The sequence below is a fragment of the Gigantopelta aegis genome, chromosome 11 (genome assembly GCF_016097555.1).
Source record: "Gigantopelta aegis isolate Gae_Host chromosome 11, Gae_host_genome, whole genome shotgun sequence".
NCBI lineage: Eukaryota > Metazoa > Mollusca > Gastropoda > Neomphalida > Peltospiridae > Gigantopelta > Gigantopelta aegis.
This window is the reverse complement of record NC_054709.1, coordinates 17,718,612-17,732,835: the sequence shown is the minus strand read 5'-3', so window position 1 is coordinate 17,732,835 and position 14,224 is coordinate 17,718,612. Positions and strand designations below refer to the sequence as shown.

General features: G+C 38.2%; 2 protein-coding genes across 4 annotated transcripts in view; one reads left to right on the top strand and one right to left on the bottom strand.

The window, feature by feature from the left end:
* LOC121385241 (CDK5 regulatory subunit-associated protein 3-like) overlaps nt 1-12,437 on the top strand; it is a 28,345-nt gene extending 15,908 nt beyond the window's left edge. For all 3 annotated transcript variants that reach the window (XM_041515835.1, XM_041515836.1, XM_041515834.1), the window contains exons 7-13: nt 280-506; nt 3,611-3,773; nt 4,549-4,668; nt 5,797-5,943; nt 7,710-7,912; nt 10,185-10,356; nt 12,216-12,437. In XM_041515835.1, coding sequence (XP_041371769.1) covers nt 280-506; nt 3,611-3,773; nt 4,549-4,668; nt 5,797-5,943; nt 7,710-7,912; nt 10,185-10,356; nt 12,216-12,287 — 1,104 coding nt within the window. In that variant the 3' untranslated portion in view covers nt 12,288-12,437. The remainder of the gene's footprint in view (nt 1-279; nt 507-3,610; nt 3,774-4,548; nt 4,669-5,796; nt 5,944-7,709; nt 7,913-10,184; nt 10,357-12,215) is intronic.
* LOC121385242 (zinc finger protein castor homolog 1-like) overlaps nt 1-14,224 on the bottom strand; it is an 87,484-nt gene that overhangs the window by 54,811 nt on the left and 18,449 nt on the right. The window lies entirely within an intron of this gene.

Below are 14,224 nucleotides of genomic sequence, written 5' to 3'. Positions count from 1 at the left end.
ATAGGTTGAAATTAATGAATACCCAGTGCATATAAAAGATCCCATGCTGCATTAGAAAAAATGTAGTGGGTTTCCTCTAATGACTATGAGTCAGAATTACCAAATGTTTCATATCCAATAGCTGATAATTAATTAATCAATGTGCTCCAGTCGTGTCATTAAATAAAAGAACGTTTTTTTTCAAAAACACCCTTAACTCCCCCCCCCCCCCCCCCCCCCCCCCCACCCTCCAGCCTATGTTCCTGTCCATGTGTCTTAATGCCCATTTGTTTCTGACAGGACTGCACACGTAAGGAGAGTGACTATGTTAACAATGCCGCTGATTTGAGGAGGAAGTACGAGGCGTCGTGCAAGCAGCTAGGAATAGAGGGAAAGAAAATCAAGTCAGAATTGTCTGCCCTTGTGAGAGATCTTCCATCGGAATACAACAGGATAGCAAAAATTACGCCTGACCTCAACAGTACAATAGAGTACTATGAAAACTTCACGAAGTTTGTACTCAACAGGTAATAAATTGTACTCTTTAAACTAGTGATATGCCAATGATTGATTATGATCACAAATTGACCAGTTTGGCTCTACAGAGGTGATGATCAAAATTTTATATAAAAAATTTATAACTGATTGTGTGGAAAAATGTTAACTAATTATTTGTCCTATCTGGGTTGGTGTTTGTTTTCATTTGTGCATAAAGAAAAAAGATACTAACTAGTTATTAAAGATAAAATTAGCCATTTGCAAGGCTTCTAGATTATGGTAACCCCACTCCCATGGCTAGTAACATTCAGTGTTGGGCTTGTAAATAAATACTTTAACTAGCCCGACAGCTAGTTGAAAAAAAACCTTGTCAAATGTTGCATTTAAGTCTTATTTTGTAAATATGAATATCCTGCCCTCTCTTCTCAGCCCCTATCTAAGGGTTTTTAAGACCTATCTCCCTCTTTATGTGACATATCTGTTATTACTACATGTACGTGTATTAGTAAAATTGTATTTATTTAAAGTAGAGCTAGTGAATTTTTAATCATGGCTAGTAAATTTTTTAAATCACTGATCCCATGGCTAGTGTATTTTTATAAAATTCTAGAAGCCCTGCCATTTGTAAGGTCTATTCTAGTGAACATAATCCTTCTTATGTTCATATGATTGTAATCAAAAGTCAACCCCTGCAATTAACAAAATGTAAGGTCTATTTCAGTGAAATTACCATAGTTTGACACCCAATAGCCGATGTATTTTTCATGCTGAGGTGTCGTTAAACATCCATTCATTCATTCATTCATTCATTCATTGTTGAGTGCATCGTTAAATAAAACACTTCTTTCTTTCATTCATTCATTTACCGGCCTCGGTGGCGTCGTGGTTAGGCCATCGGTCTACAGGCTGGTAGGTACTGGGTTCGGATCCCAGTCGAGGCATGGGATTTTTAATCCAGATACCGACTCCAAACCCTGAGTGAGTCCTCCGCAAGGCTCAATGGGTAGGTGTAAATCACTTGCACCAACCAGTGATCCATAACTGGTTCAACAAAGGCCATGGTTTGTGCTATCCTGCCTGTGGGAAGTGCAAATAAAAGATCCCTTGCTGCTAATCGGAAGAGTAGCCCATGTAGTGGCAACAGCGGGTTTCCTCTTAGAATCTGTGTGGTCCTTAACCATATGTCTGACGCCATATAACCGTAAATAAAATGTGTTGAGTGCGTCGTTAAATAAAACATTTCTTTCTTTGATCCCCACATTGGGCCCATTGGGTTATTTTCTCGTTCCAGCCATTGCACAGCGACTGGTATATATAAAAGGCTGCGGTATGTGCTATCCTGTTTGTGGGATGGTGCTATCAAAGATACCTTGAGCACGCTAATTTAATGCTAACAGAAAACAGGTTTCCTCTAACACTATATTATATATATATATATTTCAAAATTACCAATTTAGTGAAATAAACTAATATGACATGTGAATGAGATTTCTAATTCACGGCTCCGTTTAGAAATAGGAGCAAAACATTTTGTTGTTATCAAACATTTGAAAATAAAAAAAGGTCAGGTCATGGTCATAGGGCTTAACGTGCACATTCAGAGCAAGCTGTTGTAGTGCACGCCTGTCATGGGCACAGCTGTCAGCCCATACCAGTTTGTGAGCGCAAATAAAAGATCCCTTGCTGCCTGTCGTAAAAGAGTAGCCTATGTCGCGACAGCGGGTTTCCTCTAAAAAACCTGCTTCCCACAGGCAGGATAACACAAACCATGGCCTTTGTTGAACCAGTTATGGATCACTGGTTGGTGCAAGTGGTTTACACCTAACCAATGAGCCTTGCGGAGCACTCACTCAGGGTTTGGGGTCGGTATCTGGATTAAAAATCCCATGCCTCGACTGGGATCCGAACCCAGTACCTACCTACCTACCAGCCTGTAGACCAATGGCCTAACCACGATGCCACCGAGGCCGGTCCCCGTGATGGTAATGCACCCTTTTCATTGAATAATTGGTCTCGTTGTTTATGAGGTAGACGGCTATTGCCATAATCAAAGGTAGTATGTGACATCACATATTATTATCCACATGGTTCAACATAACTGAGTTAATAATAATCATATGAAGCATACCCTGTACGTGTAATAACAAGTGCAATGACGTAATTTCGGGAAGTGACGTCATAACATGACGTTGCTTCTCCAATCCTAGCTCAAACTGTGCATTTGAAATATGACGTCATTTCGTCATCTCCTAGTTGTGCTGAAACTGAGTTGGGTCTTGTTATTCATAAAGAAAACAACAATAATAATATGGATAATAAAGAAATTATTACACTCACGCGTGAGTCATACTGATTTTACGAAACTCGTGTCAGGAGTCATGTATTACTTTTGCTCGGGCAATACATAAATCCGGACACTCGTTTTGTAAAATCAGTACGACACACAAGCTCGTATAATAATATGTATATGTTACACTGCATATATTCCTTCTAGTGAGATTATATATATCAGCTGTGAGCAGGGTCGTGATGTTAAGGTACAAAAATAAAAAGCAGTAATGTTAATTTTATAAGCATCCTAAAATTTTAAGTATAATTGAACTAGAAAATACTTCTGGCACTTGTCCTTTTGTAGATGGTTTTTCTGACCTTCGTCTCAAGAAAATCAATCATTGGAGCTTGCTAAAACTCACTCCAAGGATGGGTTTTTTTAGACTCGTGTAAAAAAACCATTTAAAAAAGGAAGGAAGGAAATGTTTTATTTAATGATGCACTCAACACATTTTATTTATGGTTATATGGCGTTAGACATATGGTTAAGGACCACACAGATATTGAGAGAGGACACCCGCTGTCACCACTTCATGGGCTACTCTTTTCGATTAGCAGCAAGGGATCTTTTATATGCACCATCCCACAAACAAGTTAGTACATACCACAGCCTTTGTTACAAAAGTTGTGGAGCACTGGCTGGAATGAGAAATAGCCCAATGACGGGGATCGATCCTGGACTGACTGCGCATCAAGCGAACGCATTACCACTGGGCTACGTCCCACCCCGCATTTAAAAAAGGACTCGTGCGAGAAACTATTATCTGGCTGTGAATGACCAGTAATTTCAAATTGTTTTCAGGGATGACTTGGGAGCGGTTAGTGTTCCCATGCTCCAACACGTTATGGCCCACGGCAACACAACAACGTACCAATGGAAATATGGGAAGAAACCAGAACACATTGAAGAATCAGCAATATTTATAGACACAGCTGATGAGCAAGATGTAGAAAACCCTGGAACAGTGAGTACTGTCAACACAGACAGACACAGATAGACAAACAGGCAGACAGACGGACACACGGACAGAAACAGAGACAAAGATAGACAAACGGGCAGACAGACAGACACACAGATAGAACCAGAGACACAGATAGACAGAACTGCAGACAGACACAGACAGGCACAGATAGACAAACAGGCAGACAAAAAGCAAAATTGAAATAGCTTTTATTGGAAATGAAAAGATCCATATAATGTCGTATCCTATTTGACTATAACTTAACAAACTTGTTTTTTTCTGGTTTTAACTTTACTTTATTATCAGGGAAAAGTTTGTTTTTAAACTCTTAATTATTGATATTTCTAGTCAGCTGTCAACTACTGTTTACGGTTTTACAATCGGCCTCAGTTGTGTAGTGGTTATGCCATCGGACTTCTGGCTGGTAGATACTGGGTTCATATCCCACCTTAGGCAATGGGAGATTTTTCATGCCGGTCTTGAAAATGTCTTTGTATTAAATGTTTGTGGCATTTTTAATTTAAAAAAAACAAAAAATTAAAACAAAAAAAACAACAACAAAAAACTTTACTTTATTATCCTGGGAAAAAATTTGTTTTTAAACTCTAATTAGCGATATTTCTAGTCAGCTGAAAATTGATTAGCAACTACTGTTTACGGCTTTACAAGTGTGTAGCGATCTCTAAAACTTGCGTAGCGAATCGCAATGCGATACTAAAGAAAATATTCCCTGTTTATAAAATTAACCTTTAATACACGTTTCTCTTGACTGTTTCAGATTGATTGGGTGGACGATGGAGCTGAAGGTGGCAGTGAAGCAGTAGATTTTGGAGACAACATCGACTTCGACATTTCTGAAATCACGATAGAAGATGCCGGAATTGAATTAGAGAGACAGGCCAGTGTTTCACTTTATAGTCAGGCGGGACATTGGTAGAGCACTCGCTCGATGTGCGGTCAGTCTGGGATCAATCCCTGTCGGTGGGCCCAATGGGCTATTTCTTGTTCCAGCCAGTGCACCATGACTGGTACATCAAAGGCTGTGGTTTGTACTACCCTGTCTGTGGGATGTTGCATATAAAAGAACTCTTGCTGCTAATCGAAAAAGAGTAGTTCATGAAGTGGCGACAGCGGGTTTCTCTCTTCATATCTGTGTGGTCCTTAACCATAATATGTCTGACGCCATATAACCATAAATAAAATGTGTGGGTTGTTAAATAAAACATTTCTTTTCTTTTTCGATAAATTGATTCAGGGCTACAAACTACAGCCTGTGAAATTGTTTAGGTCTTGCAGGTGAAATAGATATTCCCAAAACAGATGTATGTTTGTATGATTATATCACCTGCTACTTGTACATGTATTTAACAGGTAATTCTGTTATATTTTCCTTTCATATCACTGCAAAATAAAAGTTGCAGCAGACCATACTTTTTATACGGTCATCTATGGGTCGTATTATGGTATGGCGTTGTCCGTCTGTCCGTACGTCCGTCTGTTAACCTTTTTCTTGTCCAGACCATATCTTGCATACAGATGCATACAGGACCATCAAACCTCACATGTAGGAACAACTTGGGATGGCGGTGCGTCGCATAGAGATTATTATACGTGCTTGTATGTCGTACTTATTTTACGAAACAAGTGTTGAGATTTTTGTATTGCCCGAGAGCGAGTGTAATACGTGAATCCTGACACGAGTTTCGTAAAATCAGTACGACTCACATGTGAGTAATAATTTCTTTATTATCTATATTATTATTGTTGTTTTCTTTATGAATAACAAGACTCAATTCAAAATGTTTCAGCCACAACTAGAAGGAGATGACGAAATGATGTCATATTTTAAATACACAGTCTGAGCTAGGACTGGAGAAGCAATGTCATGTTATAACGTTGCTTCCCAAAATTAGGTCATTACACTTTTTATTACACGTGTGCTTTGGATGATTATTATTAACTCGGTTATGTTGGATACTAAAGATAGATATAGCAAATAATAAGACAATGTTTATTTTTATTTTAGGCAGCTGTTGCGGACAAAACTGGTGCGGGGGATGCAGGATCCGATGCTGATAGCCTGGTGGCAAAAGGAATAGCAAAGGGAGATAATGCACTGACGATTCTTGATAATCCGGAAACGAGAAATGAATTTGTTAATGATCTTTATGAAGTAAGCTCCTTTTTACATCAAGGATGTAAGGCTTGTACTAGAATTAATAACAAGGGCATGGTATCTTGTTTCTGTCTGTGGGAAACATGCTACTTTATGGCATTTTAGAAAAAATTAGCCTTTAAATTTGCAGTGGACATGTTCACACCGGTGCATGGGATTAGGTGTGGTGTGGGTGGGATTAAGTGCCATAAGTCCGTAATCAACAGAATGACAGTTTCTTTAATGATTGAGCCTTAAAAAAACAAAACAAGAGTTTTAGGGAATGTGCTGGAAATAAAAAAGACACTAGGTAGGTTGGCTTGTTTTTTGTTTTGTTTTTTAAACTACATTCATCCCTATATATTAAATGAAATGTGAAATCCTAAGGCCTGTTACAATGATATCACATTCCTTGATAAAACAAGGCTGGCTTTAAACAATTTTTTTTTTCCCCAACGGCTGGAAGCATTTTTAAGACACATTTATAAAAAAAACTTTGTGTTACAGGAATCCAATTACAGTTACTTTATTTTCATGTACAGGGCTATAGATCACACTAATGTGGACACAACGAGGACTTTTGTCTTTTCTGACCACAGGAAGGTTGTTTTATATTAGTACTGTCATTAACAGCTGCAGGAGAATTGTCAATATTCAAAAATAGTATTTCTAGTTATTTTAATGTAATTAAATTTATCATTTCAGTGGTTTTAATCTGAAATATTTTGAGGTCAGCATATGTGTATTTAATTTAGGCATATTTATTTTGGACGTGTGTTTTGGGCACAATGTTTACCACCTTGACTTTGATGCAGTCTAAGTGGGTTTTCTCATTCCAACCAGTGCACCACAACTGGTCAAAGGTCGTGGTATGTGCTTTCCTGTCTGTGGGAAAGTGCATCTAAAGGATCCCTTGCTGTATTAGGAAAAAATGTAGCGGGTTTCCTCTGATGATTACGAGTCAGAATTACCATGTTTGACATCCACTAGCTGATAATTAATTAATCAGTGTGCTCTAGTGGTTTCGTTAAACCAAACAAACTTTTACCTTTAACTTTCATGCAATCTAAAGAAAGACCTGGGGCCTAATTCACAAAGGTCTCTTAGGCTCTGCTAGACAACAAAGCATCCTCTTTGCAAGTCTTTTAGCATTGCAGTGTGAGTGCGAGTGCGAACAATTTTTACATGCTCATATACCACTAGAGTTTCAAGCATGTCCGTCCTGGGGCCTGTCTCTGGATAGCCAGGGGCTTGTCCCGGGACAGAAAAAAATTAAGCAGACAATTTTGAAATTTACATCCAAAAATTAAATAGTGGGCCTTTAAAATTTTGATGCGCATCTCTAATTAATATAATTAATAAAGAAAATTCTACTCATTAAATTTGGTCGTGAGATCGCAAAGTTGCGAGAGTTTAGTGAATTAGGCCCCTGGGACCTACATGTATTTCACAAAACATAGTAAGTTTATGTCTGCGACTAGCAGTTATACCAGGCATACATTTACAAGTGTTTGGCATCTATTTCACGAAGATAATTACATCATTACGGAAGATGGAGCATTTTAAGGACAAAAAGAAATGAAATACGTGTACTTTTAACTATATTTGTTGTACTATAATAGTAATAAAAATTGTGATTTAGTTGTAGATTTACATTTACGTGCAAAACTAAGTTTATGATGTTTTGTGAAATTGGGCCCTGATGTATAAAAATATTCCTGTGATTATCTTCCGTTATTAAACACTGCCTACATTAAAGAAACTTTCTTTCTTTTTTTCGACAGCTGGAAGCGTTTCTCACTCAGAGGTTAAACGAGGTGAAGAATGAAGATGGAGCTCTGTCTGGCAGTCAGTTCCAGTCCGCCCCCCAGTCCATCCAGATTGACCCGGTCTCCATAGCAACCATGCTGTCGGATGTTCGCTCCATCGTTAACCAGCTCACGTCAGTTCAGATGCAGCACCTGATGTTGATACGTGACTCACCCAGGTAACTCCACACGTTGACAACCAGGTAGCTTGACACGTCGACAGCCAGGTAAATCAACAACTAGGTAACTTGACACGTCGACAGCCAGGTAAATCAACAACTAGGTAACTTGACACGTCGACAGCCAGGTAAATCAACAACTAGGTAACTTGACACGTTGACAACCAGGTAACTCAAGCACCAGGTATCTCGACACATCAACAACCAGGTAACTCGACACGTTGACATAGATGCCAACCATTACGGATTTGGCGGAATCATTACAAATTTAAAGCATAGATTATGCTATTATGAATGTCGAAATTTCAATTTTTACAAAGGAAAGTGTAATTTCGCATATTTTGGAAAGCACAAATCTTGTTAACACCGGAAAAATGGAACTCTTTCCGTCTTCACTGTCAACAATCGTAGATTGGTTTCCTGCCTTATTCTTTAAACGTATGGATACCGAATAGCGAGCATAGCAAGTGTGGTGATATAGAATAAACCAGTCTAGCAATCGGCCTTCCAAACAGCCCCGCAATGTTTGCCAATTTGGTACGGCCTTGAATTTGACTTTACCAAAATGTTGAAAAAACGTGCTACTGAGCCATCACTGATAACATTTTATTTTGGGGGGTGGGATTCCAATTTTTGAAGGCCTGGATTCCTATGAGAACTAGGGTTGGCATCTATGCGTTGACAACCAGGTAACTTGACATGTCAAAAACCAGGTAACTTGACATGTTAACAACCAGGTAACTTGACATGTCAAAGGCTGACAACCAGGCCCCGTGCTTATAAAACTTTTAGACCACTTGGTTACACACCAAAACAAAATAATCTTCATAACAGATTTTACAAATAATCAACTGGAAATAAAAGAATAAGTAACTTTGAACAATACAACATACCTTTGGAAGGAAGGAAGGAAATGTTTTATTTAATGACGCACTCAACACATTTTATTTTACGGTTATATGGTTAAGGACCACATAGATACATGTATTGAGAGAGGAAACCTGCTGTCGCCTCTTCATGGGCTACACTTTTCGATTAGCAGCAAGGGATCTTTTATATGCACCATCCCACAGACAGGGTAGTACATACCACAGCCTTTGATATACCAGTCATGGTGCACTAGCTGGAACATTCCTTTGGTGATCATTGACTGAAAATATAGAAATTTATCTTAGAGACTAATCATCATATTTTGAAAATAATTATAGTGATTGCAGGATAATTACAGAATACTCAATGACCTACGAGGCAATTGGGGGATAACTATGTTGTATTTGACCATTTGCGGACATTCATGCTGGTTATACCATCGCAAATTGAGTTTTACCGGTGACACAGAGCGGAACTACTATGTAAACTATGAAACTACTAACGTGTTTGAAGTTCTCCACCTCGGAGAATAATTAGAGTGCAAGCAGATTAAAAAGTAAGTTTTTACGTGTAATACAACTGCTGCTCCTAATATTGTTTGTATATTTTATGGTTTTATTAATAACGATACCAACCATTATTACCAATATCACTTATTCCTAATACACATCACAACTGGCAATGCTCAATAACGAAGATTCATAATTCAGCATAGTTGCCATTACTTACTCCCGCATTTCTGTCAGCGTCACACAGATGTTTATAAATAGCATTTATGTCATAAAATTTAGAGGAGCATGCATTTTGCTTCAGAAGAAGATTCAACGGTGGTATTTTAAAAGTAAGTGGATCCAACTAAACAGCGAGAAGTACCATATGAATATGCAAATAGGCTCTTGGGGAATCCCCCAAATTTCAGACAGGTACATGTACATGCTGGTTATACTGCCACAAATTGATTTGATTAGCCCATCAAATTTCGTGTTATATATATATAGTGAATTAGAATACTGTTCATCGTGCATCAATGAATTGATGTTGTCCTTCCCGAGCCTTTGGTATTCTGTTTATTACTCATTATCAATCTTTATAATTTTATGCAAGTTGAGAAGAAGGGACAACATTACACCATAGCTGTGACGTACGTACGTATCTCTGATGACATAAGTTACTTGTTGACTGCCACCATGGACAACCTGATTGAATGGATAAAAAATAGTTAAACTTGTTTGTTGTTAACTTACTTTTGTGATGTCAAAGTGTATAGTGAAGCACTGATTGTAATGTCAAACTGTATATAGGAGAAGAAAAAAAAATTCTTTCGCTATGGAAAGATAATGTTTCTTTCCCCACTTTTCTCTGCCCGTATGGGTAATAAATTCTATTCTTGTATCTGTTTCAGATACGTTGACCGACTGCGCGACAACTTGAAGCAGACCCTTCATCTGGCTGAGAAGATGTTGTTTTATGAGAAGGACATGATTGTCAAGAGGAAAGAAGCTCTGCAGGAACAATCGGCAGTGGAGCCGAGACTTGACGCTATAATTGAAAACACCAAGACCATGCAAAAACAGGTGACGAGCTCAACTTTGACACGGCAAATACTGTTAGGACTGTCCCCAAATTTATTCCATGGGGTGGGCCACAGGTATCCCCAAACAATGACATCGGATATGGTATACTTACATTATTTGTATTATTTGTATTTGTATTAGGTAGCACTAAACCAAATAACTTCCGGCTGGGTCAAAGTTCGAGGTGCACCGAACTTTTGATAGAGAAGTGAACACCACAAGTCCTGTGATTGGTTATAAATGTGAGTGTGTTGGTTGTAAAAAATAATAGTTTCATCTGGGTAAAAACAATATGCAATTTTATTTCATCTAGTACCAATGTGTCAAGTAGCCTTGTGCTTGAAACATGTATGGGGTACCTGTAAAAAAAAGTACTCGAATTTTGTGCGGAACTAGGGTAGTCATAGACGCTACCCATTATCTCAGAAACGAGCAGCTTGCCCCCAATTTTTTCTGATTCACTTTAAGTATGAGGGGTGGTAGTATTTATATCCGTGGCGTTTATGTCGGTTGATACGTTGCAGGTAGGAGTTTTAGCCACATATGTTACTATTGTCGTCTATGGGATTTGATTTGGTAGTATACACCCATTAGGGGTTTCTGTTTGGGGGCACCTGTGGGGTGGGCGGGGATTGTAAAGAGAACAAAAACACTGAAGAACAGTCGGCAGTGGAGCCGAGATGATGTTACTACTGAAAACACCAAGACCATGCCAAAACAGGTGACAAGCTCGCCTTTAATATGGCAAATACTGTTAGGATAGGGGTGGGACGTAGCCCAGTGGTAAAGTGCACACCTGATGTGTGGTCGGTTTAGGATCGATCCTTGGGTTATTTCTCGTTCCAGCCAGTGCATTACGACCGGTATATCAAAGGCTGTGCATTACGACCGGTATATCAAAGGCTGTGCATTACGACCGGTATATCAAAGGCTGTGGTATGTGCTATCCTTTCTGTGGGATGGTGCATATATGTAGCGGGTTTCCTCTCTATGACACATGTTTGACATCCAATAGTCGATGATTAATAAATCAATGTGCTCTAGTGGTGTCGTTAAACAAAACAAACTTTAACTTTTGGCACAGCAATGTCTGCTTTCGGTGTTGCTGTGAGCTTTTCAGAGATGCAATTTACATTAAACAAACATGTTTAGACTGGATTATTCATCCAGTTTTCAGTTTAGAGGGGTTTCTGGTTTACAGGGATAAACTTCAGTATTAAAAACTGCAGAAATGACGGGACCATGGAAAACATCTGGTTCAGAGTGAATTCCAGTTTAGTGAGGGTTTGGTAATATGTAATTTTAGTTAAAAAGCTTCTATTAATCGAGCGCCATCAGTTTGGGATCGATCCCCATCGGTGGGCACATTGGGTTGTTTCTCTTTCCAACCAGTGCACCACGATTGGTATATCAAAGGCTGTGGTATGTGCTGTCCTGTCTGTGGGATGGTGCATATAAAAGATCCCTTGCTACAAATGGAAAACAATGCAGCGAGTTTCCTCTCTATGACTACATGTGTATGTAAAAATTACCAAATGTTTGACATCCAATAGCCGATGATTAATGAATCAATGTGGTGTCGTTTTAGAAAACAAACTTTCTTTTCTTTTCTATTAATCAAAGATATGGTATGTTGCCAGCAAACTTTTAAGACGGTTTCTTCAAACACAATCAATTTTTTAGCTTAACAAATTTTCATCTGTGTTTGATTTACAAGTTAACAGAAAGTCAACAAGGGAACAAAAGAAGTTTGTGGCATTTTCTACATTTTAGCATTGCAAACATTCCTAACATATTGCCTTTACGAAATTCTGTCATAAATGTTTTTTTAAAAGACATTTTGCTTTTCTCTTTTGCAGATGGAAGATGAAATTTCTAAAAAATACAAAGGACGCATTGTTAATATCATGGGTGAAATAAACACAATGTGAAAGTAAGACTCATGAAGATTTGTCACCATTCCGATCGATACAGATGTTCTGTAAACAATTGTGTGTGTATTTTAATACACATGTATTTATTTATTGTATGTATTTTGTGTATATAGTAAAATACATGATATAAAGGTTTTCAAAGGGAAATTGTCACAGCTTTTTAATATTTTATTGTAAATAAAACAATAGACCCAAACAGGCCTACATATTAAAATCCTATAGATTTTTTAACAATTCACGGCCCAATTTCACAAAATATTGTCAGCCTAGTTTTGCACGTAACCATAAATCTACAACTAAAACACAATTATTTTTACAAATATAGTTAAGTACACATATTTCATTTCTTTTGTCCTTAAAATGCTCCATCTTCTGTAATGATGTAATTTTCCATTTGCAGTGTTTTTGCCAGAAAGAAATTTTTGGGTATGGCGCTATGGAATTGAATGCAACCACAGTCAAAAGGGGGTGGGGGGGGGGGGGGGGGTGGGGGGGGGGGGGGCTCCTCCAGAAAGAAAATGGGTTAAGTTTAGGGTTAGGGTTAAGAAGACCATACAGTAATGATAAGAGTAATTAATTTCAAAAGGTTAACTTAAAAATAAAACCAAAAAAACATTTATGTATGGCACCATACATGTTTTACTCTCTGGCAGAAACCCTGTTGTGAAATGAATGCCAAACACTTGTAAATGTATAACTGGTATAACTGACATAAACTTACAATATGTTGTGAAATTGGCCCCAGATTTTTAATGCTACCCCGAAACTGTTCTTAAGGCTATTTTCCATGTTTATGGTTTTTGATGAGGCACACACACTTTTATGAAAAAACATGCTATTCATATGGCAGCACAAAGAAAGAGTAAAAAAAGAAAGAAATGTTTTATTTAACGACGCACTCAACACATTTTATTTACGGTTATATGGCATCAGACACATGGTTATGGACCACACAGATTTTGAGAGGAAACCCGCTGTCACTGGACTACTCTGTCCGATTAGCAGCACGGGATCTTTTATGTGCGCTTCCCACAGGCAGGATAGCCCAAACCATGGCCTTTGTTGAACCAGTTATGGATCACTGGTCAGTGCAAGTGGTTTACACCTACCCATTGAGCCTTGCGGAGCACTCATTCTGGGTTTGGAGTCGGTATCTGGATTAAAAATCCCATGCCTCGACTGGGATCCGAACCCAGTACCTACCAGCCTGTAGACTGATGGCCTAACTACGACGCCACCGAGGCCGGTCAGATGCCGATCATGACTGTAGATGAATTATACTGATTATACTGCTGTATTCCAACCCCAGTATAGTGAGTTTGACATGCAGGTAGCACTTGGCAAGAAAATGGTCTCACTAGGTACAGCATAAACAGTTAGCGTCATATTCACTGGGGGTTTTTGTTGTTTTTTTGTGGGTTTTTTTACATGTTTTGTGATAAATAAATACCAGTTAATCGATTTCACTCACCATTTATGCACAATTCACTCAAGTACATCAAAATTGTAATGTGATGCCACTTGGCGTAAACAGTTATTTTCTAAAGAATTCTTAGTACACATTGAAACTGAATCAGAAATGTTCATTAAAACATCACCCAGTTCTTTCCTGTCAAAGAATTATAACTAGATTTGTGTGCAAAACATATGCACAATAAGTTATGGCATGCCCTCTACACGTTTGTTTCATCTCACTTTAGATTCTGCTAGTATATTAAATTGTTTCTTTGTAATTCTTATCAGCATGTAGTTCACGATATAATAATTACATTACAAACACAAATTAGCAAATATTATTAATTAAAAGCCACCAGCATGCTACATGGACAGCTATGTTTAATACTGGCTGCTATTTTTGTAATCTACACACCAGTGTGGATCTCTGGTGAACAAAATGGCACTTTGGTCCCGTCCGTCAACAAACAGCCCCAATT